This window comes from Schistocerca americana, chromosome X (genome assembly GCF_021461395.2).
Source record: "Schistocerca americana isolate TAMUIC-IGC-003095 chromosome X, iqSchAmer2.1, whole genome shotgun sequence".
NCBI lineage: Eukaryota > Metazoa > Arthropoda > Insecta > Orthoptera > Acrididae > Schistocerca > Schistocerca americana.
The window spans coordinates 799,149,274-799,172,225 of record NC_060130.1 but is presented as its reverse complement, the minus strand read 5'-3'; the positions used below and the strand labels follow the sequence as shown (position 1 = coordinate 799,172,225).

At 46.7% G+C, this 22,952-nt stretch overlaps 1 protein-coding gene across 4 annotated transcripts in view; it reads left to right on the top strand.

Moving 5' to 3' along the window:
• Positions 1–22,952, top strand: part of LOC124555648 (inner nuclear membrane protein Man1) — a 337,416-nt gene that overhangs the window by 125,782 nt on the left and 188,682 nt on the right. For all 4 annotated transcript variants that reach the window (XR_006968574.1, XR_006968575.1, XM_047129632.1 and 1 more), the window contains exon 4: positions 311–351. Coding sequence is in view for 2 of the 4 variants with exons in the window: in XM_047129632.1 (XP_046985588.1) it covers positions 311–351 (41 nt within the window). In the remaining 2 variants the exon portion in view is untranslated. The remainder of the gene's footprint in view (positions 1–310; positions 352–22,952) is intronic.

Sequence of the window (22,952 nt, the reverse complement as noted above, 5' to 3'; positions counted from 1 at the left end):
GCTTGAATTTTTCCTGTATCAGTGGCTGCTAAATAGATGATTGTCTCCTTTCTCAAATTGTATTCAGGATATTATTTAGGTATAGACTTCAGAGAATAGAGAAATCTGTTCCTTTTATCATGAGTTGTGACAAGTGAGAGGTGTTGGTAGTAGACTGCATAAATATTCCTCTTTCCAACTTCTATCGGTTGTGTGACTTCGTTATTCTCATGAATCTGCTAGTGTGCAAACCTAGTAACATATAATGCATAACAAACATGAACATTATTGTCATGTCATCTTACAGTGATTTGTGTTTAAATTTTTGCAGGAAACAATTACCCCATCTGTTCAAACCAAGCAATTCCCTCGGTGAGTAAACATTCTCTGGATCATTTTTATCCTTTGATGTGGTGTATATCTTTTTAAGTTCATTCTTAGATTCTGTCTTACCTGCATGTGTGTGAATATTACTCTATAAGGGCAGTTAAGGGAAAAGTGCTGAAGACTTGAGATGTGGTAGTTTTAGTGATTTATGAAGTGTGTAACATAGTGGAAATGGGTAACCATGTCCATATAGAAAATGTTAATGCAAAATTACCATTTTACATTCAGCTACAAACAGAGTAGTAGTAGTAGTAGTAGTAGTAGTAGTAGTAGTAAATTACAAAACATCAGCAACAACAATAATAAAAAAATTATTTTGTTTCACTTAGGAAACATAGTTACATAGTATCCTGGTGTGTTGCCATTCATTTGAACACTGCACAGTGCTGTGTTAAATAAACTAATGGTTCGTGGAACCATTTAGGTCTCATTACCTCTTGTTAAATTTCTGTAACCTACTTTTTATTTGTTTCATTTTGTCTTTCACAGATACATGTGTTCTTGTTTCCATCATTCTGTGTACAGAATACTTCACTTACGTTCTAGGACCTTGTCCACAAAATGTTAATTCAATAAGACTCTGGGTCCTTACTTCTTGTTCAGCAGAATCTTGCCTGTCTCCATGTGCAAGGTTGCAGAATTGCAATTTTGCAGCAACTGTCAACTTCAATGTAGCTTACTGAAACCACAGTGGTGGAAAATTGTTTATTGAAGTGATTTTGTCAGTGTGTGGTGTGTTGTACAACCTGATGGATCCACAGCAGCTTTTGTTGGAAGGACCACATAAAACAACAGTAGGAAAATCAGTGCCAGACAGAGATTCATAGGAAGAATCTGAAGGAAATCTCTCATCCACAAAGGAAGTGGCTTACATTGCACTTGTTTGACCAATTTTTGAATTTTTTCATCAGCCTGGGATCTTTATGAGGTAGGGCTGATAGAAAGAGATGGAGAAGATCCAACGAGGAGCTGTGCGTTTAATCATGGACGTGCTTAGTAGGCATGAGAGCATTACAGAGACGCTTAACAAACTCCAGTGGCAGACATTACAAGAGAGGTGGTGTTCATCACAGAAAGGTTTAGTGTCTGCTATTGAAATTTTCAGTGAGCACTTTGAGATAAATTGCACAACATATTACTTCCTCCCACAAAAATCTCGCTGAATGGCCGTGACAAGAAAATTCGAGGTAATACAGCAGTGCACTGGCAATCTTTCTTCCTGCATGCCATTTGCAAGAGGTGGGGGGGGGGGGGGCATTTGCAAGTGGTATTGGGGGGGGGGGAGCATTCGCAGGTGGTATGGGGGGGGGGGGGCGGGGCGTAGTGGCAGGGGATAATCAGCCACATATAATCAGCCACATACTCTTTGGGAGCTTTTGGTGTATGAGGATGATGCAGATGTAGATAAGCACGCAACTGTCCGCTCCAAGAATGGCCACCACCAAACTGTGGTAAACCTCAAACTTGACCATAAAGTTGCCGAAGATGATGCACACCACAACAATAATGGCTTCAACAGTTGCTTCACTACACAACCCATTTGAACATTCAATTCCAGCATAATTTTCCCTGCATTATGCCCTTGGCAATTCTCTCTCCAACATGTCCTGCACTTTCACAATCCCCCTGGCCTCCTAACTTGTTCCCAATTGCATTACCTTACTTTCACCATTCTTTCCCTATCTACAGCACATACTGCCTTCCCCCCCCCCCCCCCCACCCTCTCCCTCCCCCCCCACCCTCTCCCTCCCCCCCACTCTCCCTCCCTCCCACTCTCCCTCCCTCCCTCCCACTCTCCCTCCCTCCCTCCCACTCTCCCTCCCTCCCTCCCACTCTCCCTCCCTCCCTCCCACTCTCCCTCCCTCCCTCCCACTCTCCCTCCCTCCCTCCCTCCCACTCTCCTTCCCTCCCTCCCTCCCACTCTCCTTCCCTCCCTCCCTCCCTCCCTCCCTCCCACTCCCCCTCCCTCCCTCCCTCCCACTCTCCCTCCCTCCCTCCCACTCTCCCTCCCTCCCTCCCACTCTCCCTCTAGCCTTCTCTCTCTCCCTCTAGCCTTCTCTCTCTCCCTCTAGCCTTCTCTCTCTCCCTCTAGCCTTCTCTCTCTCCCTCTAGCCTTCTCTATCTCCCTCTAGCCCTCTCTCTCTCCCTCCCTCTAGCCCTCTCTCTCTCCCTCCCTCTAGCCCTCTCTCTCTCCCTCCCTCTAGCCCTCTCTCTCTCCCTCCCTCTAGCCCTCTCTCTCTCTCTCCCTCTAGCCCTCTCTCTCTCTCTCTCTCTCCCTCTAGCCCTCTCTCTCTCTCTCTCTCTCCCTCTAGCCCTCTCTCTCTCTCTCTCTCTCTCCCTCTAGCCCTCTCTCTCTCTCTCCCTCTAGCCCTCTCTCTCTCTCTCCCTCTAGCCCTCTCTCTCTCTCTCCCTCTAGCCCTCTCTCTCTCTCTCCCTCTAGCCCTCTCTCTCTCTCTCCCTCTAGCCCCCTCTCTCTCTCCCTCCCTCTAGCCCTCTCTCTCTCCCTCCCTCTAGCCCTCTCTCTCTCCCTCCCTCTAGCCCTCTCTCTCTCCCTCCCTCTAGCCCTCTCTCTCTCCCTCCCTCTAGCCCTCTCTCTCTCCCTCCCTCTAGCCCTCTCTCTCTCCCTCCCTCTAGCCCTCTCTCTCTCCCTCCCTCTAGCCCTCTCTCTCTCCCTCCCTCTAGCCCTCTCTCTCTCCCTCCCTCTAGCCCTCTCTCTCTCCCTCCCTCTAGCCCTCTCTCTCTCCCTCCCTCTAGCCCTCTCTCTCTCTCTCTCTCCCTCCCTCTAGCCCCCTCTCTCTCCCTCCCTCTAGCCCCCTCTCTCTCCCTCCCTCTAGCCCCCTCTCTCTCCCTCCCTCTAGCCCCCTCTCTCTCCCTCCCTCTAGCCCCCTCTCTCTCCCTCCCTCTAGCCCCCTCTCTCTCCCTCCCTCTAGCCCCCTCTCTCTCCCTCCCTCTAGCCCCCTCTCTCTCCCTCCCTCTAGCCCCCTCTCTCTCCCTCCCTCTAGCCCCCTCTCTCTCCCTCCCTCTAGCCCCCTCTCTCTCCCTCCCTCTAGCCCCCCCCTCTCTCCCTCCCTCTAGCCCCCCCTCTCTCCCTCCCTCTAGCCCCCTCTCCGCCCCCCCTCTAGCCCCCTCTCCGCCCCCCCTCTCCGCCCCCCTCTCCGCCCCCCTCTCCGCCCCCCCTCTCCGCCCCCCTCTCCGCCCCCCCCTTCTCCGCCCCCCCTTTCCGCCCCCCCTCTCCGCCCCCCCTCTCCGCCCCCCCTCTCCGCCCCCCCTCTCCGCCCCCCCTCTCCGCCCCCCCTCTCCGCCCCCCCTCTCCGCCCCCCCTCTCCGCCCCCCCTCTCCGCCCCCCCTCTCCGCCCCCCCTCTCCGCCCCCCCTCTCCGCCCCCCCTCTCCGCCCCCCCCTCTCCGCCCCCCCTCTCCGCCCCCCCTCTCCGCCCCCCCTCTCCGCCCCCCCTCTCCGCCCCCCCTCTCCGCCCCCCCTCTCCGCCCCCCCTCTCCGCCCCCCCTCTCCGCCCCCCCTCTCCGCCCCCCCTCTCCGCCCCCCCTCTCCGCCCCCCCTCTCCGCCCCCCCTCTCCGCCCCCCCTCTCCGCCCCCCCTCTCCGCCCCCCCTCTCCGCCCCCCCTCTCCGCCCCCCCTCTCCGCCCCCCCTCTCCGCCCCCCCTCTCCGCCCCCCCTCTCCGCCCCCCCTCTCCGCCCCCCCTCTCCGCCCCCCCTCTCCGCCCCCCCTCTCCGCCCCCCCTCTCCGCCCCCCCTCTCCGCCCCCCCTCTCCGCCCCCCCTCTCCGCCCCCCCTCTCCGCCCCCCCTCTCCGCCCCCCCTCTCCGCCCCCCCTCTCCGCCCCCCCCTCTCCGCCCCCCCTCTCCGCCCCCCCCTCTCCGCCCCCCCTCTCCGCCCCCCCTCTCCGCCCCCCCCTCTCCGCCCCCCCTCTCCGCCCCCCCTCTCCGCCCCCCCTCTCCGCCCCCCCTCTCCGCCCCCCTCTCCGCCCCCCCTCTCCGCCCCCCCCTCTCCGCCCCCCCCTCTCCGCCCCCCCTCTCCGCCCCCCCTCTCCGCCCCCCCTCTCCGCCCCCCCTCTCCGCCCCCCCTCTCCGCCCCCCCTCTCCGCCCCCCCTCTCCGCCCCCCCTCTCCGCCCCCCCTCTCCGCCCCCCCTCTCCGCCCCCCCTCTCCGCCCCCCCTCTCCGCCCCCCCTCTCCGCCCCCCCCTCTCCGCCCCCCCTCTCCGCCCCCCCCTCTGGCCCCCCTCTCTCCGCCCCCCCTCTCCGCCCCCCCTCTCTGGCCCCCCTCTCTCCGCCCCCCCCTCTCCGCCCCCCCTCTCTGCCCCCCCTCTCTTCGCCCCCACCACCCTCTGTGCCCGCCGCCCTCTGTCCCTCCCTCTCCCCCTTTTTCCCCCACCATGTTCCTCCCCTCCCCACCCCTCCCTCCCTCCGTGCCCCTTAGGTTCTCTGCCCTCCGAGCTGCTTTCATCTTGTTGTGCAGCCACAGAGTCATCTGGCGAAAGACTTGCCTATGCTACCCTACTTCCCTCTTTTTTTGTCTTGTGCATCCTTCTCTACGGCCTCCCAACTCCAGACAACTGCTTTCAGTAAATGATATTCAATAATCAGCCCCGCTGCTACTGTGAACATGTACATTTGAGTGTCTGTGTAATTGTGTATGTGAATGTGTGTGCTCTTAGTAAAAAAAGAGCAAAAGCTTGAAATCTGGTGTTAACTGTTTTATGTTACGTGTTCCTGTGTGCCATATACCAGTCCTCTTTGGGTAAGTGGTTTCCTTCCACTTATTTTGTGTGTTTTTCCATCCAGGAATTTCCATTATTGTAAATAATGTAAAGTTAGCTATATAATTAAAAGTTTAACAGCAAAGCCTTGAGAACTTTTTTGACAGATGATAATTAAGATTTTGTTGGTGCCTGGAAACAAAAATCAGCTTCCACAGTTTCATTGTAGATTTAGAGGATTAAGATCCATCACTGGTCACCATTTGCAGTCAGAGTCTGCTGTGAGAGATGCCTTTGTGTGTCAACTACATCTAATGGCAGTGTTGATCAGTTTGAGAAAGGCACATGACAGAATTTGGAGACACCACATCTTTGCTATGCTACTTGAGTCTCATAAGGCAATGTGCCTGTTTTTATTGAGAATTTTTGTATCACATTGACTATTCTGCATCAAAGGAGGTGCGACCCTTAATACCCGACGTATACAAGACAACATGCCCACAGAATTCTATCTTGAGTGCCACTCTCTTAACAGGTGCAATAATTGATAATTTCAGTTTATATTGTAATCATGCATCACTATGTACAGTGGTACATCAACTCCAGGCTGTGATACAGAAAACACAGATTTGGGCCCAGAATTATGATCCATAGTTTTGCACTCCCATAGAATTATATTTGTCCACCCACACCCTGAATTATACTTAGATAACCACCACTAGAAGTTACACAATTTTTGATTTTTAGGACTGCTGTTCAATAGCAAACTGACTTGGTTACCACACTCAAAGCAACTTCAGGCAACTGGCATGCGGAAATTAAATTCATTATGTTTTCTTGGAAATACATCCTGATGAGCTGTCAGTTTCTAATCAAATTTTACCAAAAACTAATTTTAACTTATTTGTCTGTCTACATCTATGTAAATACTCTGCAATCCGCCATATGGTGCACGTAGCAGAGGGTCCTACTGCTACTTCTGGTCATTCCCTTTCCTGTTCCATTCACAAATGGGGTGATGGAAAAACAATTGTCTATTGGACTCCATAGAGGTCCTGATTTATCTTGTCTTCATGGTCCTTATGTGAAATGTACATTGGTGGCAGTGGAATTGTTCTGCAGTCAGCCTCAGATGCTGGTTCTCTAAATTTTCTCAATAGCGCCTCACGAAAAGATCGTTGTCATCCCTGCAGGGATTCCCATATTGAGTTCATGAAGCATCTCAGTAGTACATTTGTGTTGATCAAACCTACTGGTAAGAAATTTAGCAGCATAACTCTGAATCGCTTCGATGTCTTCCTTTAATCCGACCTTTTGGGGACTCGAAACATTCTAGCAGTACTCAAGAAAAAGTGTCATTCTCCTTCGTAGATGAGCTACACTTTTCTAGTATTCTCCCAGTAAACCAAAGTCAATAATTTGTTTTCCCTACTATTCTCTTCATGTGCTCATTCCATTTCATATTGCTTTACTATATAATGCATAGATATTTAATGAACATGACTTTGTCAAGCATCACTAATATGTTTTTGAAGATTACAGGATTGTTTTTGCTACTCATGTGTGTTAGCTTAAATTTTTCTGGATTTAGAGTAAGCTGCCATATATATATATATATATATATATATATATATATATATATATATATATATATATATATATATATATATAAAACTGAATTTCTGAGTCTGCCACAATGTCTGTTTCCTCAGCATATTCCAAATTTTGTTATTAAATCACAGTGTGCCTTTTCCATCCTTAATCCAATTACTCAGCAAACACTTCCCAAGAGTGTCAGTTTGGGTGTTGCCTGTAATTCCTCATCGTCCGTAATCTTTGAACAAAATGATGTCCATTCATTGTTTAGCAACTGATTATCGGCTTTTTCAAGCATAAAATGCCTCTAACCTTTGTGATGAATTTATTAACTTTAGTAACCATTGTAAAATGTGAACTTTCATAGTCGGAAATGTCACAATTAATAAAATATTCTGGGCTATTATGCTGTAATTGGATGGCTTTCCCATTGAAACCTAATGTTTTGTCCCCATCTGCGGAGTACATTTTCAAGAGGGCTCATAGCTTCTTTGAGTGTCCAGTTCATACTGTGGCTCACTACTGACTCATCTGCAGAGGACATTTTCTTTAAGTGTCCGCTTCACACCTTGGCTCATTGCTGAACTGCGAGCCAATGTGTGAATGAGACACTCAAAAAAGCTACAATCCCCCTTGAAAATGTCATCCGCAGATGGAGACAAAACGTTAGTCTTTAATGTGAGATATGTCTGACCACGGCATAATAGCTTGGAATATTTTATTAACTTAGTAACCATTGTCATTATGATACCATGACCACTAATCCTTTAGTCTGCATTTACACTGTTGTTAAGGTCAGCCTGTTTGTAGTTAAAAGGCATAAAATATTTGCATTGCATGTGGTTGTTGAACTAGCCACCCAAGACAATTCTCGGAAAAAGTGTTTATAACTACTTCGAAAGACTATCCACCCATACTACCTGCAGCTAATCCATAGGTGTCCCAGAGTATACTCACTACATTAAAGATGCCCCCAACTAATCTTGCATGATTTGGGAACTTCCACACTATTGAGCAGAGACTTTCTTTGAATGATTCTACAACTGTTACATCAGAACTGGATGGTTGACAAAAATGTCTGATGATTAACTTGAGTTGACACTGTGTGTGTGGCGCATAGGGCAGGAGCACCACACACATCGGGTCTCTTACACAATCAGAAAATTTTGAGAATACTGTACAGTGCCAACAACTTTCAATTAAGTATATTATTAGCATCAGCCATATGCCAGATAATTCTTATTATCTTTTACTTTTTCAGAGCCCCAACATCTGCTTACTCAGTAATTGCTTGAAAACAGGGTGAACAGCAGTAGTATATTTTGACAATGTCAGATGTAAGCTACTGATTTCCCCAATGATTTGAAGGTGTACCCAAAAGTGATTAGTTTCTTTGTGATACCTACAACTTAAAGTATGATACCATGGATAATATAGACCCTAGAATGTACCACCATAAGTTTTACTTCATTCTAGAAGGCTATGCGTTGTTTATCCAGATATACACAGGGCAGTAACAGAATTGGATACACATATATTCATAAAAGTTTTTTGAACTTTTGAATGAAAACGGTATTTACACAGCAGAGTTCCCAGCCATATTAAAACTCCATCAGAGAGGCTCTCATCTGTGATGATTCCCTAAGCAGCATATACGCAATAACCAACTGCTATCCCCTCACCCTCCACTATCTTATCATCCAAAGACTATACAATTTCAACAGGACAGAGGCTATTACTGTATTTCTTTGAATACCAAGTCATGCTGACATTCCAGGAAATGGCCATACTGACGAGTTGAGGAAAGAGGCTGCCATGATGGCACTTTTAACAGTCCAATTCCCCAAGCTGACAGGACACATTTATCACTCTATACCCTGGATAATGAGAAGGAGATTGGGAAATCAATGCCCATCTCAAAAATCAGATGATAAAAGACACAAATAAAGATATGAGGCTGTCACATAATATCCCACCTCAAGAAAAGAGGCTGCTGTGCTGTGCTGTTCTGTTCTGTGCTGTGCTGCAGCCCCTTCAGCCATACCATGTTTACTCACCGACATACATTATGACAAGGGAACCTTCCCCAGTGCCTTTGACGGGGTAGTCCTAATAATCAGCCATATCTTAGAAGAATGTGGGAACCTATCACATGCCCGCTCTGTGACATGAAACCTGGCCGGCAGCTGGACTCTGCAGATTCTTTGTCTGCACCGATTGTACCAAGGCACAAATAAACTAGCCATGCTGATAATAAACTAAGTCTGGCTATCTGCACAATCTGGCAACACTTAAGGCTGTGGCAGTTCCTGGAGGAAGTCTCATCATCTATTCGAGTTGTTATGATGCGTGTAGCAGAAACAGTGTGCCATCTGAATGCAATGTCTCATGTTTGAAACAGCGCATTGCCTAAATTTTTATAGCATCTTTTATCTGAATGCTGAAGTCTTTAGTGTAATGACAGTACAGCTACAATGTATTTCTCTTTCTGACACACTTGTAATAACAGTTCTGTCCAGTAACATTTTCTGGAGAGGATCTTTTGGCAGGCTGCCTGCCTATGTACACTGCATGCATCACAGCTCTCCAGGGCCCATTTGCTGGCTACCTGTAGTGGCCTCTGCAGTGGTGCTGTGCTGCCTGCCACCTTCTGGACAGCATCAGGTACCGCTCATCACTTTGGATAGTATAAAATGCTTTACTGTTGTTGAGTGATAATCTACAAAAAAAGTCTTCAATTTTCATTGTACACTCAATAGCAATGGAGACAGATGACCCGTTTTTACATGATGAGTATTGTACTGCACTAATATTCAAGACATGAGTATTCTTCGGAAAACCTTTTGTAGGAATGGCTACTCAGCGACACAGATAAGACGCGCTCTCCAGCTGAACAAGAAGAAGGAAGAAGATGACCCTAAAGAACAGGAAGTGTCTGGCGTCCCTTCCATACATTGGACCACCCACGGCCAAGTTTGCCATGGTTTTAGAGAAAAATAACATCAGAACCATTTTTCGTTCATAGGCAAAAATCAAAAATGTGCTTGGCTCAGCGAAAGACAAATTAGGACTATGGACACCTGGGGTCTATAGCACCAGTTGCAAATGTTTGTCAGTGCCACTTGGAACATGTGAGAAGCATTAGCCTCAGCCAGATGAAGAAATCTGCAGTTGCAGAGCCCAGCCTCAACAAAGTTCATATGCTTAACTGACTGGACCAAGGTGCTGTGATTAGTAGGGCAACTAGGACATGGCACCGTGTTGCGTTGTTGCCAAATTTATTCAAGATGATGGCGATAGATGGGGTGGGAATTTTGGTGGGAAAATAGGCCAGCTGGGCTACCTCCACTAACCTCCCTCCCTACCCAAAGAAAATGGCGGGAAAATTTTTGGCGGGAGTAGAGGTCGCTTGGGCAGCTTGCGCAGTGATCCACCACAGCCAACGGTCACAAGTCATCTGCTCCTGCACACAGACTGGTCCGGCGCATGACCAGAGGGCTCTCAGTGGATCGAGGTCACTCTTTGAACTGTTGTACAAAGGTTGGGTCGATTCTCCTCAGCACAAATGCATTACTGTTTCTGACCCCGATCTGCTTGCTTGCTTTGTACAACCATCTCCACACTGTGAGATTACAAGAACATACATACATTCACATGGTTTACCAGAATATCATACAATTTGTGAGATACTTCTCAATATCAGGCACGTAGCAATATAGCTTGCATAGCAGTATCGCTTGCACAGTATAATTCTGAAGATATAGACTGGAAATTATTTCTTTAGAAACCCGAAACTTAAGCAAGGTGCAGCGAGGTGGAGCGTGTTGTAAGCCACTGAGTAACTGGAAACTTACCTTGTATGTGAAGACCATTACGTGGAATCTCGAGAGAGGGGGGGGGGGGGGGGGGGGTTGGGGGGGGGGGGGGAGAGGAAGCTGATATTTCCACTTGCGAATATCGATGTTGATGATATAACAGATTCCAAATCATCCTTATAATTTGCAAAGCCGACTAAGGTGTTTCTCATGTCTAGAGAACCAGCAAATGTGTCTCCGACCCATCTTTCACCTGCTACACGAACACAACACACACCACAATCGATGTTCTCTCAACATAGTAAGGACAGAAAATGTGCAGAAGCAGTCAACCGGACAATTTACATGGGAGGGAACAATGGTCCAGTGCAAACACACATCAATATTGAGTTTCCTCAAATTTCCATGGAGAACACATGCGATGACGAAGGCTGCCCAACACATACTGAGTATTAGTTCATTATCCAGCCGTCTGGAGAGCGACACAGTTAAGTCAGCTACGTCCCTGTACCCCAACCGCCCTTTCCCTGTGTGTGTGTGTGTGTGTGTGTGTGTTTGTTCTTTAGAAACCCGAAACTTAAGCAAGGTGCAGCGAGGTGGAACATGTTGTGTTTGCACTGGACCATTGTTCCCTCCCATGTAAATTGTCCAGTTGACTGCTTCTGCACATTTTCTGTCCTTACTTTGTTGAGAGAACATCGATTGTGAAAAGAAAACAGATATGTCCTGTCGTAATGGAAGGTATGGATTTGCTGTGGAATACCCCGGTAGCTGCAAAGGGAATAAAAGATTTTTTTTTTTAATGTGGAAAATTATGTCAAGTCGTAAGAATGGCACAGGTATTTTTATTTCCAGAGCCACAGTCATCAGGAGTGGGTATTTCTGATACTTCGTTCATTGTCAAATGTCGTCTGATTGAGGCTGCAATCGTAACATTTAAGTGTAAGTGCAGCGATCAAATATATATGTGGCTGTTTTCCTAGGACAATTCTGTCTGAGGGTGCATGGTACGTGGCAGCTGTGGCCTGTGATGGGAATGATTCACATTTCTGGCTAATGGCAGGAGCAATCTGAATGGAAAGGGCGGTTGGGGTACAGGGATATAGCTGACTCAACTGTGTCACCCTCTAGATGGCTGAATAACGAACTAATACTCAGTATGTGTTGGGTAGCCTTTGTCATCGCATGTGTTCCCCATGGAAATTTGAGGAGATTCAATATGGACATGTTTGCACTGGACCATTATTCCCTCCCATGTAAAATGTCCAATTGACTACTTCTGCACACTTTCCATCTTTATTTGGTTGAGAGAACATTGATGGTGATTTGTGTTGTGTTCATCTAGCAGGTGAAAGACGGGTGGAAGACATACTTGCCTTAGTTGACTTTGTAAATTGCACTCGTGCTCATAAATTAAGGATAATGTTGATGCATGGTGAAATAAAGCTCTGGTGGGCGGTTTGCGGGTTTAAATCACCTGGGGGTATGACCACGCGGTGGATTTGACCTGCGATCGTCGCATGGTGGCACTGGCAGTGATCCACATACTCAGAGGTGGGTTGGTGCATGTCAGAGTACGGTGTAGCGAGTAAGTGTGCAGACATTTTCAGACATGCTAATGGTGACTGTGTGTTGATAATCACTCAAAGAACGCATATTGATGACGTTATGAGGGGTAGAATACTAGGGTGACTGCAGGCTGATCAAACACAGCAGATCATAGCACAGGCCCTCCATGTGCCACAAAGTGTGATCTCAAGATTATGGCAACGATTCCAGTAGACAGGAAACATGTCGAGGCACTACAGTACAGAATGTCTACAGTGTACAATGCCACAAGAAGACCGATATCTCACCATCAGTGTCCGCAGACGGCCACGGAGTACTAAATGTAGCCTTGCTTGGGACCTTACCACAGCTACTGGAACAGTTGTCTCCAGACACACAGTCTACAGACGACTGAACAGACATCGTTTATTCACCCGGAGATCTGCAAGATGCATTCTACTGATCCCTGGACACAGGAGATCCCGGTGTCAAGAACACAGTACATGTTCATTGGAACAGTGGTCCCAGGTTATGTTCACGAACGAGTCCAGGTATAGTCTGAACAGTGATTCTTGCCTGGCATGAACCAGGAACCAGATACCAACCCCTTAATGTCCTTGAAAGGGGCCTGTATGGAGGTCGTGGTTTGATGGTGTGGTGTGGGATTATGACTGGTGCACGTATACCCCTGCATGTCTTTGACAGAGGAACTGTAACAGGTCAGGTGTATCGGGACGTCACTTTGCACCAGTATGTCCACCTTTTCAGGGGTGCAGTGGGTGCCACCTTCCCCCTGGTGGATGGTAATGCACGGCCCCAACGAGCTGCCATTGTGGAGCAGTACCTTGAAACAGAAGATATCAGGCGAATGGAGTTACATGCCTGTTCTCCAGACCTAAACCCCATTGAGCATGTCTGGGATGCTCTTGGTCGACGTATCGCTGCACGTCTTCAAACTCTTATGACACTTTAGGAGCTCCGACAGTTACTGGTGCGAGAATGGGAGGCTATACCCCAGCAGCTGTGCGACCACCTGATCCAGAGTATGCCAACCCGTTGTGTGGCCTGTGTACGTGTGCATGGTGGTCATATTCCATATTGATGCTGGGGCACATGTGCAGGAAACAGTGGCGTTTTGTAGCACATGTATTTCGGGACGGTTTTCTCAACTTATCACCAATACCACGTACTTCAGATCTGTGTCGTGTGTGTTCCCTATGTGCCTATGCCATTAGTGCCAGTTTTGTGTAGTGCCATGTTGTGTGGCACCACATTCTGCAATTATCCTTAATTTATGAGCATGAGTAGATAAGGATGATTTGGAATCTGTTATCATCGACATTGGTATTCACAAGTAGAAATATTAGTTTCCTCTATTTTTTTTCTGTTTTCCGAGATTTCACATAATGGTCTTTGCAGACGAGATAAATTTCTAGTTACTCAGTGGCTTACAACATGCTCCACCTCGCTGTACCTCGCTAACGTTTCAGGTTCCTAGAGAAATAATTTCCAGTCTATATCTTCGGAATTATACTGTGCAAGCAATACTGCTATGCAAACAATATTACTATGTGCTTGATATCAAGGAGTATCACATAAATAGAACGATATTCTGGTAAACCATGTGAATATACATATGTTCTTGTAATCCCATAGTCTGGAGATAGGTGTAGAAAGGCAAGGAAGCACACAGATCAGGGTCAGAAACAGTAACGCCTTTGTGGTGAGGGGAACCGACCCAGCCTTTGTACAACAGTTCTGAGAGTGACCTCGGTTCACTGAGGGTGCTCTGGTCATGCGTCGTGTCAGTCTGTGTGCGGGGCAGGTGACTTGTGACCATTGGTTGTGGGGGATGACTGCCTGGCCTCACAGGAAATATCTAGTGCTGTGTGGAGTATATAAGGTGCATGTGCTTAAGCTGTCTGTCTTCACAGTATATGTACAAGTGTCTGGTGACCGATAGCTATATGCAGGATACAGAAGTGGCCATTTTGTATGGTGTAGGATAGGAATTGTCTGTTCTACTACATCGATATGGATGGGGTGCATTATTAGGACCATCAGGGAGAATGCAGTCGGTGTTATTTTGGGCTCTTTTCATAAACACGTCATGCTGGGAAGACAATTTTCATGCAGACAAGCTGAGACATCACGAAAGCTCCTACAACAACAAAAGCGCCCTTTAATTATTTCTGCGACAGATTACGATTTCTGGGAAGGGACTGATATGTAATGGACGAGCTGTTCTGTTAGGATCACTAGGAAGAATGCATCGTGTGTTATTCTGGGATATTTCTGTAAACAGTTGCAAGTGACATATATAGCGCATCGAGGGAGACTTGGCTGTTATTTACATAGACATGAGACATCAGTATAACACTGACAAACTTTTAGCACCACTTGCGATGCTGAGTCGCTAGGCAAACATACCGCGTGACCTGCGGGTACAAAGGCTGTGTGCAATCGTGCCAGCAGCGATACACATGTGCGTGGCTGGACACATCTGACATTGGGTACTGGTTGGACCACCATGCGTACGCTGCCCTGTCTGCATGCGTTCATCCTCTGTAGGGAACTGTTCGCTGATACGTCACGATCTAATTCTATAACGTTAGTTTGAAAGCATTTTTACATGCAATTAGTGTTTATGCAATGTCTTATTTTCGGCTGTTTAAGCGTTGTGAGCGTGTTTGCAGAGCGTTATACATGCATTAGTTTTTGACAATTGTACGCAAAGTGAACGTGCCTGTGCATCAGTATAGTGCATTATTCTGTGAACATGTCTGTAGGCTGTGCAATGCATTATTTCAACAGTTTATAATTATTGAGGGTGTTTGCATTTTGTTATACTTGCATTATTTTGACACTTTATGACTTACTTGCGCATCCGGTCATCAGTGTACTACATTATTTCGGTAATTTACGAGCATTTTGCAGATCTGTAGGCCATGTATTGTGACCCCAGGTACGCCAGGGTGAGTCTTTTGTATCAGCGTAGTAAATAAACTACTTGAAACCCATCCCAAAATAAATTGTTTCAAGTTCCTACTGGAAGGAAGTAAAGTGCATTTCTTCTTCTCCAGCAGCTGGACACAGACTGAATCCTTTTCCTGCCTTTTTTTTTTTTTCTGAACCGCCATCTTGGATTATGTCATGGAAGGGACGACAGCATCCTCTGTTGGCGGTACTGTGTACTAGGTCGGTTGGGTTTCGGACCTCATGGTGAATACACTGCGTGGAGCTACTGCCTAAGACAACTCAAATTGTTTAAATAAACAATGCATTCAGAATACTTAAGTCCATACTATCCAGCAGCCCAGCACAGGCTGTGTGTTTTTTCCTGCCAATTCCAAGGAAGATTTGGTGGTTGGATGACTTAGGTTAGTGGAGGTAGGCCGAGAGACCTTTTCTCCCACCATTTTCTTAGGGTTGTGGAGGTAACCTAAGTGACCCTTTTTCCCGCCATTTTCCTGAGAGGTTAGGGGAGGGGAGGGTCAGAGGTGATGCGGTTAGGTTAGTGGAGATAGACTAATTGATGTATTTTCCCAACAAATTTGAACTTCCCACCATGATGTTATTGTGGCATTGCCATGTCTATATCGCTGTCATCGTGGATCCACCATTGAATAAATTTGTTGCCCTACTACTGCTGTGCAGTGTGAACGGTTTCTGGGACTCAATCATCAAAGAGGCAGTGAAGATACATATCCATTATGATCTTGTCAACTGGGAGAGTGGTTTCCGTCTGAGATCTGCATAGGATTTGACAGTTCCAAAAATACACCAAGATCACGGTGACGAAGGCAGCAGATGGAATAGACAGGTAGCAGCAGGACACAATGCCTAGACCATCCAGTACACCACGAGTTGGCTCCACCCCCTGTGGCTTTCCCCATCACCCTACCACCATCGGCGATACTCCATCCAGAGGGACACGATTGGCACGGTGGCATAGCCATTACAGACGAGTCAGAGGAGCCTGTGGTGCAGCGGCTATATGCAGATGTAATGGACATGAGTCCGACACTTCTGGATGATATATTCTGCTGCTTGACTGAATGTGCATGGCTTCGTTGCTACTATAGGTCATTTACACATCCGAACATGGTTGGACGTGGAAAGGAATGCAAGATCGCTGCTGTAGTAGAGTTCCTGTTACAAGCTGTCGGGAATGACCGCGACGGCAAGACAATGCTACAAGTGCCAGAAGATGGGGCATGTAAACAGGACCTGCAGAGGCACATTTTCATGTCTGAAATGTGCAGAAGTGCATGATACACGCAAATGTGACAAACCAAGAAGTGTTACTGCCACACATGTGTTTGCATTGCGTTATATTTGCATTATTTTGACAATTTACGAGTTACTTGCGCGTTCAGTGTCACGCTGCAAACAGTTGCAGCTGCAGCTACATATAGGGCTGGACGAAGCAGGAGGCGGCCGCCACAAATGAAGAGACGGCCCCAGGTGACACGGAGGCCCCCCCCCCCTCGTCAACCGAGCGAGGTGGCGCAGTGGTTAGCACACTGGACTCGCATTTGGAAGATGGTTCAATCCTGTGTCCAGCTATCCTGATTTAGATTTTTCCACTATTTCGCTACATCACTTCAGGCAAATGCAAGAATGGTTCCTTCGACTGGGCATGGCCAACTTCCTTCCCAATCCTTCCCTAATCCGATGAGACCGATGACCTTACTGTTTGGTCTCTTCCCCCCAATCAATCCAACCCCAATCCAAAAGGGGTTAAAAAGAAGGGGAATTGGGCCACGCAGCTACAAAGGTGACGTAAGTGATACACAACAGGTGGCGCATTGTCCGCCCTCAAAGCCACAGTGGCTGTAGAGAGGGGCACCATGGAGAAGAGGCTCATCGCTGTTCACCACCAGCTGCATCAGGGCGCACACGGGCGACTCCCTAGCCCCTGCAGAAATGCGAGAGGCCGAGGTGGTACCCATGTCATTAGAAACGCCTGCTCATCTCCCCGAAGCGGAGGTCGATATGCAGCTGACGCAAGAAGAAGACAAAGAGACGCCTATGGCGGCAGCCCCACAGGAAGACGACGGAGGATGCTTGCTTGCCACTCCCAGACGAACGTAGCCTGCAGACGTTCCTTAAGAAGATCGCCGAGTCATTTTGCAACGTTACCTATCCCCCACCTTGATAATCCCTATTCTTTCACCCTACCTGTATTTCCTAAACCTTACCTGCCTCACAAGCCACTTGACTGCGGTGGCTCTCAGAGAACCATCACCAAGAGCGAACTGAGGCTTATCAGTACACACCCTGTTTTCATCCCTGATGATTGGTGGCACATACTCAGTTTCGCAGAAGACCTTGCTAGCAAACATGTTTTTCTTTATCTCAGTTCACACCAGGGCAAAACTTCAAGTCAGGTACCATTCAACACCAGCCCAAAAGGAACAGGAGGATCTGCAGTTATCTGGACAAACTCCTACAAAGACCGGACCAATGAAATGTCAGTTATTTATGACAAAGATTCCGACACTTCACCTGAAGTGGACTAGTAGGAAACTTGGCGAAACGTTGCCAAAGACGATGCCTGGACTCGGCTGATAACTCGAGAAAACTTCATCATGAGTATTGCTCTAAATTAATCATATAGTTTGTGATCCAATCTGACTACCTGACCATGTTGTCTAACGTAGCTCTTAATGCGTTATGTCTTATTTTTTCCTTTCAGAAGCGGTTCTTCATGCAGTTTTTTCGTCAGAAATTCGTATGTTTTCGGGAGGCCACAGTCAGTAACTTTGGTGTAATGAGTTTTACTGTCGTGGTTTGATTTCGTGTGGTAAATGTATGCGATAAATTGTGTGAATACCTAGTCGCGCATGCTCTATAGCAACGCAGGCACATTCCACATTTTGAGGTCCACGTACTGATTCAAGGAGACCTTAACACTAATCTGAAGTGTCAGATTTAAACAAACAAAATTGCCGATTTTTGCGAGCTACGCAGAATGGAAGTAAATTGCCAATGTCAGAATCAGCAGAGTCAACGTAATGGAAAGGGAATAGCAAGTAAATTTAGCGGAATGATTCAGGACCACATGCGGTAGTAAGTGCACTAACACAGGGTTGCCAAATATTTGTAACGGCATCGCCAGTTCTCAGCTGTGCTAGGAACAGCTATGTAGCGAAATGAAAATTCATGGCAGATTGAAACTGTGTGCTGGACCAATACTCGAACTAGGGACCTTTGCCTTTCGCGGGCAAGTGCTCGACCATTTGAGCGAACCTCGTCTCCTGCCTTCCAAACTTCACAGAAGCTCTTCTGCTAACTTTGCAGAGTGAAAATCTCATTCTGGAAACATCCGCGTCTGTGGCTAAGCCATGTCTTTGCAATATCCTTTCTTCCAGGAGTGCTAGTTCTGCAAGGTTCGCAGAAGAGCTTCTGTGAAGTTTGGAAGATAGGAGACGAGGTACTGGCAGAATTGAAACTGTGAGGTCGGGTCACGAGTTGTGCTTGGGTAGCTCCAGTGGTAGAGCACTTGCCCGCGGATGACAAAGGTCCCGAGTACGAGTCTCGGTCCGGTACACAGTTTTAATCTACCAGGAATTTTCATATCAGCGCACATCCTGCTGCAGAGTGAAAATCTCATTACGTAGCAAACTGTTTGTAGCGCTCGTTTTATACGGGCGCTCAGAGGGGAAGTGTGAGCGCATTTGGGTTTTATGCAGCGTTGTCTCCTCATACTTTGTAACGACGCGTATTCTGCGTGGCAAAACATCCAACATTCCATTCTCTAAAATTCGCAGGTCATATGAATCGGCACCACAAAGGAATAGGAAGCGTAGCGAGAGAAAAAAATAATAATAATAGTACAATAAAAAACTGGTAATGAATAAAGTTTAATGAATTACAGAAGAATCTTGATAATTAAAAATAAAAATAATCTGATGTTTAGTTGACGCAGTGCAAAGTTGTTCTTAGCATTTTGTTACTGAATTCCGTTCTGGCTATGTCCAGAGAAGAAAAGAAAAATCTGAAGTGATACACATAGGTAGTCCAACGAGATCTCAACCAGCATCTACCCTTGCCTTAGTAGGTCACGAGATGAATATGACACCACTGAACAAAAATGACATTGCTTCGTTCAGCGCTCTGCCATTGCTCTGGTGGTAGGTAATGCAGACAGTATACGACGTGAAATAGACAACCATTTGAAATTTCAGCTGGAATTACATTCCAAGGATCGAAAAATTAACTTTATGATCTGGATCTCATATAAACTCGGTGACTAACGAGATTACTTCACCAGCATGAAAAGAGAGTATTACTAGAATTTAGCAGGATCACTCAACACCTATCCCGAAAGTGAAGGGAGAGTCACGAGGTGCCAGACATCATCATGAACTTTGCAAAGTCTCAGCCCCACTAGCTGTATGAAGAACTTGACGGAAAGCTTACATGCCCTCACTGCTGTCCACAGCCTGCTGCAGCCAGCTCTCAGTGGAGCTGCGCTTCCAGACACCGATCTAAGTGACAGCTTCCGACCGTCAGTAGATTACACCCCAGAAAAATACAAATGTGTTGCACACTTATTCTGTTCGGCTTGCGACGAAAACTTATTTGAAAACTTAGCTTTCCACGTCATTTTTTTAACGCTCTGTCCCAGGTGCAGTCTGACAGTCCTGCTGTATTTAAATAAACAAAAGAATTGCATTCAGAAATTTCAGTGAAACAGTTCATTTTTTATGTGGGAGGTTACCTTAATACAACACAAAAAAATACATCCAAATAAATTTTAAATTTTATTTTTACGTAAAAATACGTTTAAACAAAAAACTTACAAAATGAACATAATATTACATGATAATGTTAATGCAATGAAAACTCAAATACCCTGCACTCTGCATTTTACTTTTTGCTGTATTTTTTTGTTTATTTCCCATGTAACAATAAAAACATAAAAACCTCCACAAAACATTAAAAAATGAAAATTACTCTAGTACTTTTCAGGTTTTTAGTTTCCTTCTCAGAGATTTTCTTTGCATTCGCTGGAAATTTTTGTAGAGAAATCAAATTAGATTGGCTTCTTGCAACAAGGACAAATATATAGATCACAGGTGGAGCATGTTTTGCATTTTTCCAATGTTTCTACAACGACTTTTACTCTTGTTTCTGCTACACCCAAGCCCGCATCTCGTGGTCGTGCGGTAGCGTTCTCGTTTCCCACGCCCGGGTTCCCGGGTTCGATTCCCGGCGGGGTCAGGGATTTTCTTTGCCTCGTGATGGCTGGGTGTTGTGTGATGTCCTTAGGTTAGTTAGGTTTAATTAGTTCTAAGTTCTAGGGGACTGATGACCATAGATGTTAAGTCCCATAGTGCTCAGAGCCATTTGAACCATTTTTGCTACACCCAAAATACAGTGAATCGTTGGAGTTCTTGAGTCGCTTTTGGTCTGCGGTGCCACAAATGAGTTCACCTGGCCGGCCGCGGTGGTCTCGCGGTTCTAGGCGCGCAGTCCGGAACCGTGCGACTGCTACGGTCGCAGGTTCGAATCCTGCCTCGGGCATGGATGTGTGTGATGTTCTTAGGTTAGTTAGGTTTAAGTAGTTCTAAGTTCTAGGGGACTGATGACCACAGCAGTTGAGTCCCATAGTGCTCAGAGCCATTTGAACCATTTTTGAGTTCACCTGACTATCGTCTTTGTAGGAATTGTGAAGGGCAAACGCATTTACCCCACTTATGTCCAACATGCGTAAATATAATGCCATTGGCCATCATTGGAAGAGGTTTCGACGACCAGCGATATTTGTTTATTGGGATTCACAGGGAAAAAGTGAACGTATGAGTACTGAAGCGAAAACAAAACAGGCAAATATGCAGTTGAGCACTTTCACACATTATTTACCTCCATATCTGTACCCCGTTCACCATAAAAATAAACGTGATGTAAACAAACACAAACGCGATGATTGGTCAGAAGCACAACTACAGTGGTGTCGTTACGCTCGTGAAAGTAGGCCCTACTTATGTATGAGGTATCTTATTACCAAGTTACGTTAAATGTACGAGGCCTGTTCAGAAAGTAAGCTCCGATTGATTGCCAAATTGAAACCTCAGTGAACATCAGAAATGTTTTACTTGTAACAATTAGCTACACCTTTCAGCTACTTCTCTACGTAGTCGCCGTTCTGACTTAGACTTTTGTCATAGCGTTGTACCAACTTTTCAATAGCCTCATCATAGAAGGCAGCCGCCAGTGCTTTCCGCCAATTCTCCACGCTGGCCTACACCTCGTTGTCTGTGTCAAAACGTTGTCTTCAAAGACAGCGGTTCATGTGACCAGAGATGAAACTCAGGGGGAGACAATTGCGGACTGTATTGTGGGTGATCTAACATTTCCATTTGAAAACGATGCAGGAGCATCTTCATTGCCCCTGCAGAATGCGGCTGAGAATTGTCGTGAAGACGAAACAGCACGACAGTTATGTAATGTTAGCTCCATAGCTTCAGGCGAAATTTCTCACCAGGCCCTCGTACTTGGCGGCAGACACTATTTTCTAGACATCTTTACGCACTCACTGCGAGCTCAGAAATGAGAAGAGCGACGTGATGCTAACTGGGGTTATACTAGAGACACTACCCAACACACCTGTGCAAAGCTTTATCGGATTTTCATAGTCGTTTCCATTTCGCGACCGATCGGAGCTTACTTTCTGAACGCCCCTCGTATTAACAGCCGTCAAAGTTTTTCGTAATCACGCTTTTGCTATGTACGAGACGTATTTTTTAAGTAAGGTCCGTTTGAACATAAGTTCACAATGAAAGATTATTTCAAAAAAGTAAATTTATTTTCAGAAAGTACATACTTCACTCTATTTTTCGACATAGTTGCCAAGTTTGTTCAAACACGTATCACACCTCTCAACCAATTTTAAAATACCATCTTCATAAAAACTTGCCACCTCCTCTGGTAACAAAGAGTTCACTGCCGTTTTCATCTCGTGGTCATCATTGTACGGTTGCCACTCAGGTGGAGGGACAGATGGTAATCGCACGGCGCTTGATCAGGCCTGTAGGGTGGGTGGTCTAAAACTTCCCAGCCAAAACTGTCCACTAAATCACGAGTCTGGCCTGCTGTGTGAGGTCTTGCATTGTCGTGGAGAAATTCCCTTTGTCAGCTTGCCGCGTCTTTTGTTTTGAATCGCTCTTTGTAGCTTTCTCAGGGTTTTGGCAGTATGCTTCTGCATTGATAGTGGTTCTTCGTTGCATGAACTCGACCAACAAAACACCATGCCTATCCCAAAACACCGACGCCATGATTTTGAGCTGGGACAGAGTCTGTTTGGCCTTCACCTTTACAGGCGAGTGTGTGTGTGTGTGTGTGTCTCCATTCCATGCTCTGTTGCTTCGATTCGGGCGTTCCGCACGGGATTAGCCGAGCAGTCTAGGGCGCTGCAGTCATAGACTGTGCGGCTGGTACCGGCGGAGGTTCGAGTCCGCCCTCGGGCATGGGTGTGTTTGTTTGTCCTTAGGATAATTAGGGTTAAGTAGTGTGTAAGCTTACGGAGTGATGACCTTAGCAGTTAAGTCCCATAAGGTTTCACACACATTTGAACATTTTTTTTGATTCGGGCGTGGTATGCGAAATCCATGTTTCGTCTCCAGTTACGATCTGACACAAGAAGCCGTCAACTTCTTCATGATAACGAGTCATGAACTTTATCGCACACTCAAATCTTTGGTTTAAGTAGTCCTCTGTTAGGAGTTTCGGGACCCAGCGGGAGCACAGTTTCCTAAACTTTAGGTGTTCAGAAACAATGTTGTAAAGCACTTATCTCGACACGTCAGGAAATTCGTTTGAGAGAAGCGTCTGTTCTCGCGAATCCTCGCTTCAGCCAAATCGTCTGTAATGAAAGAAGGGCGACCGGAGCGGTCCTCATCATGGA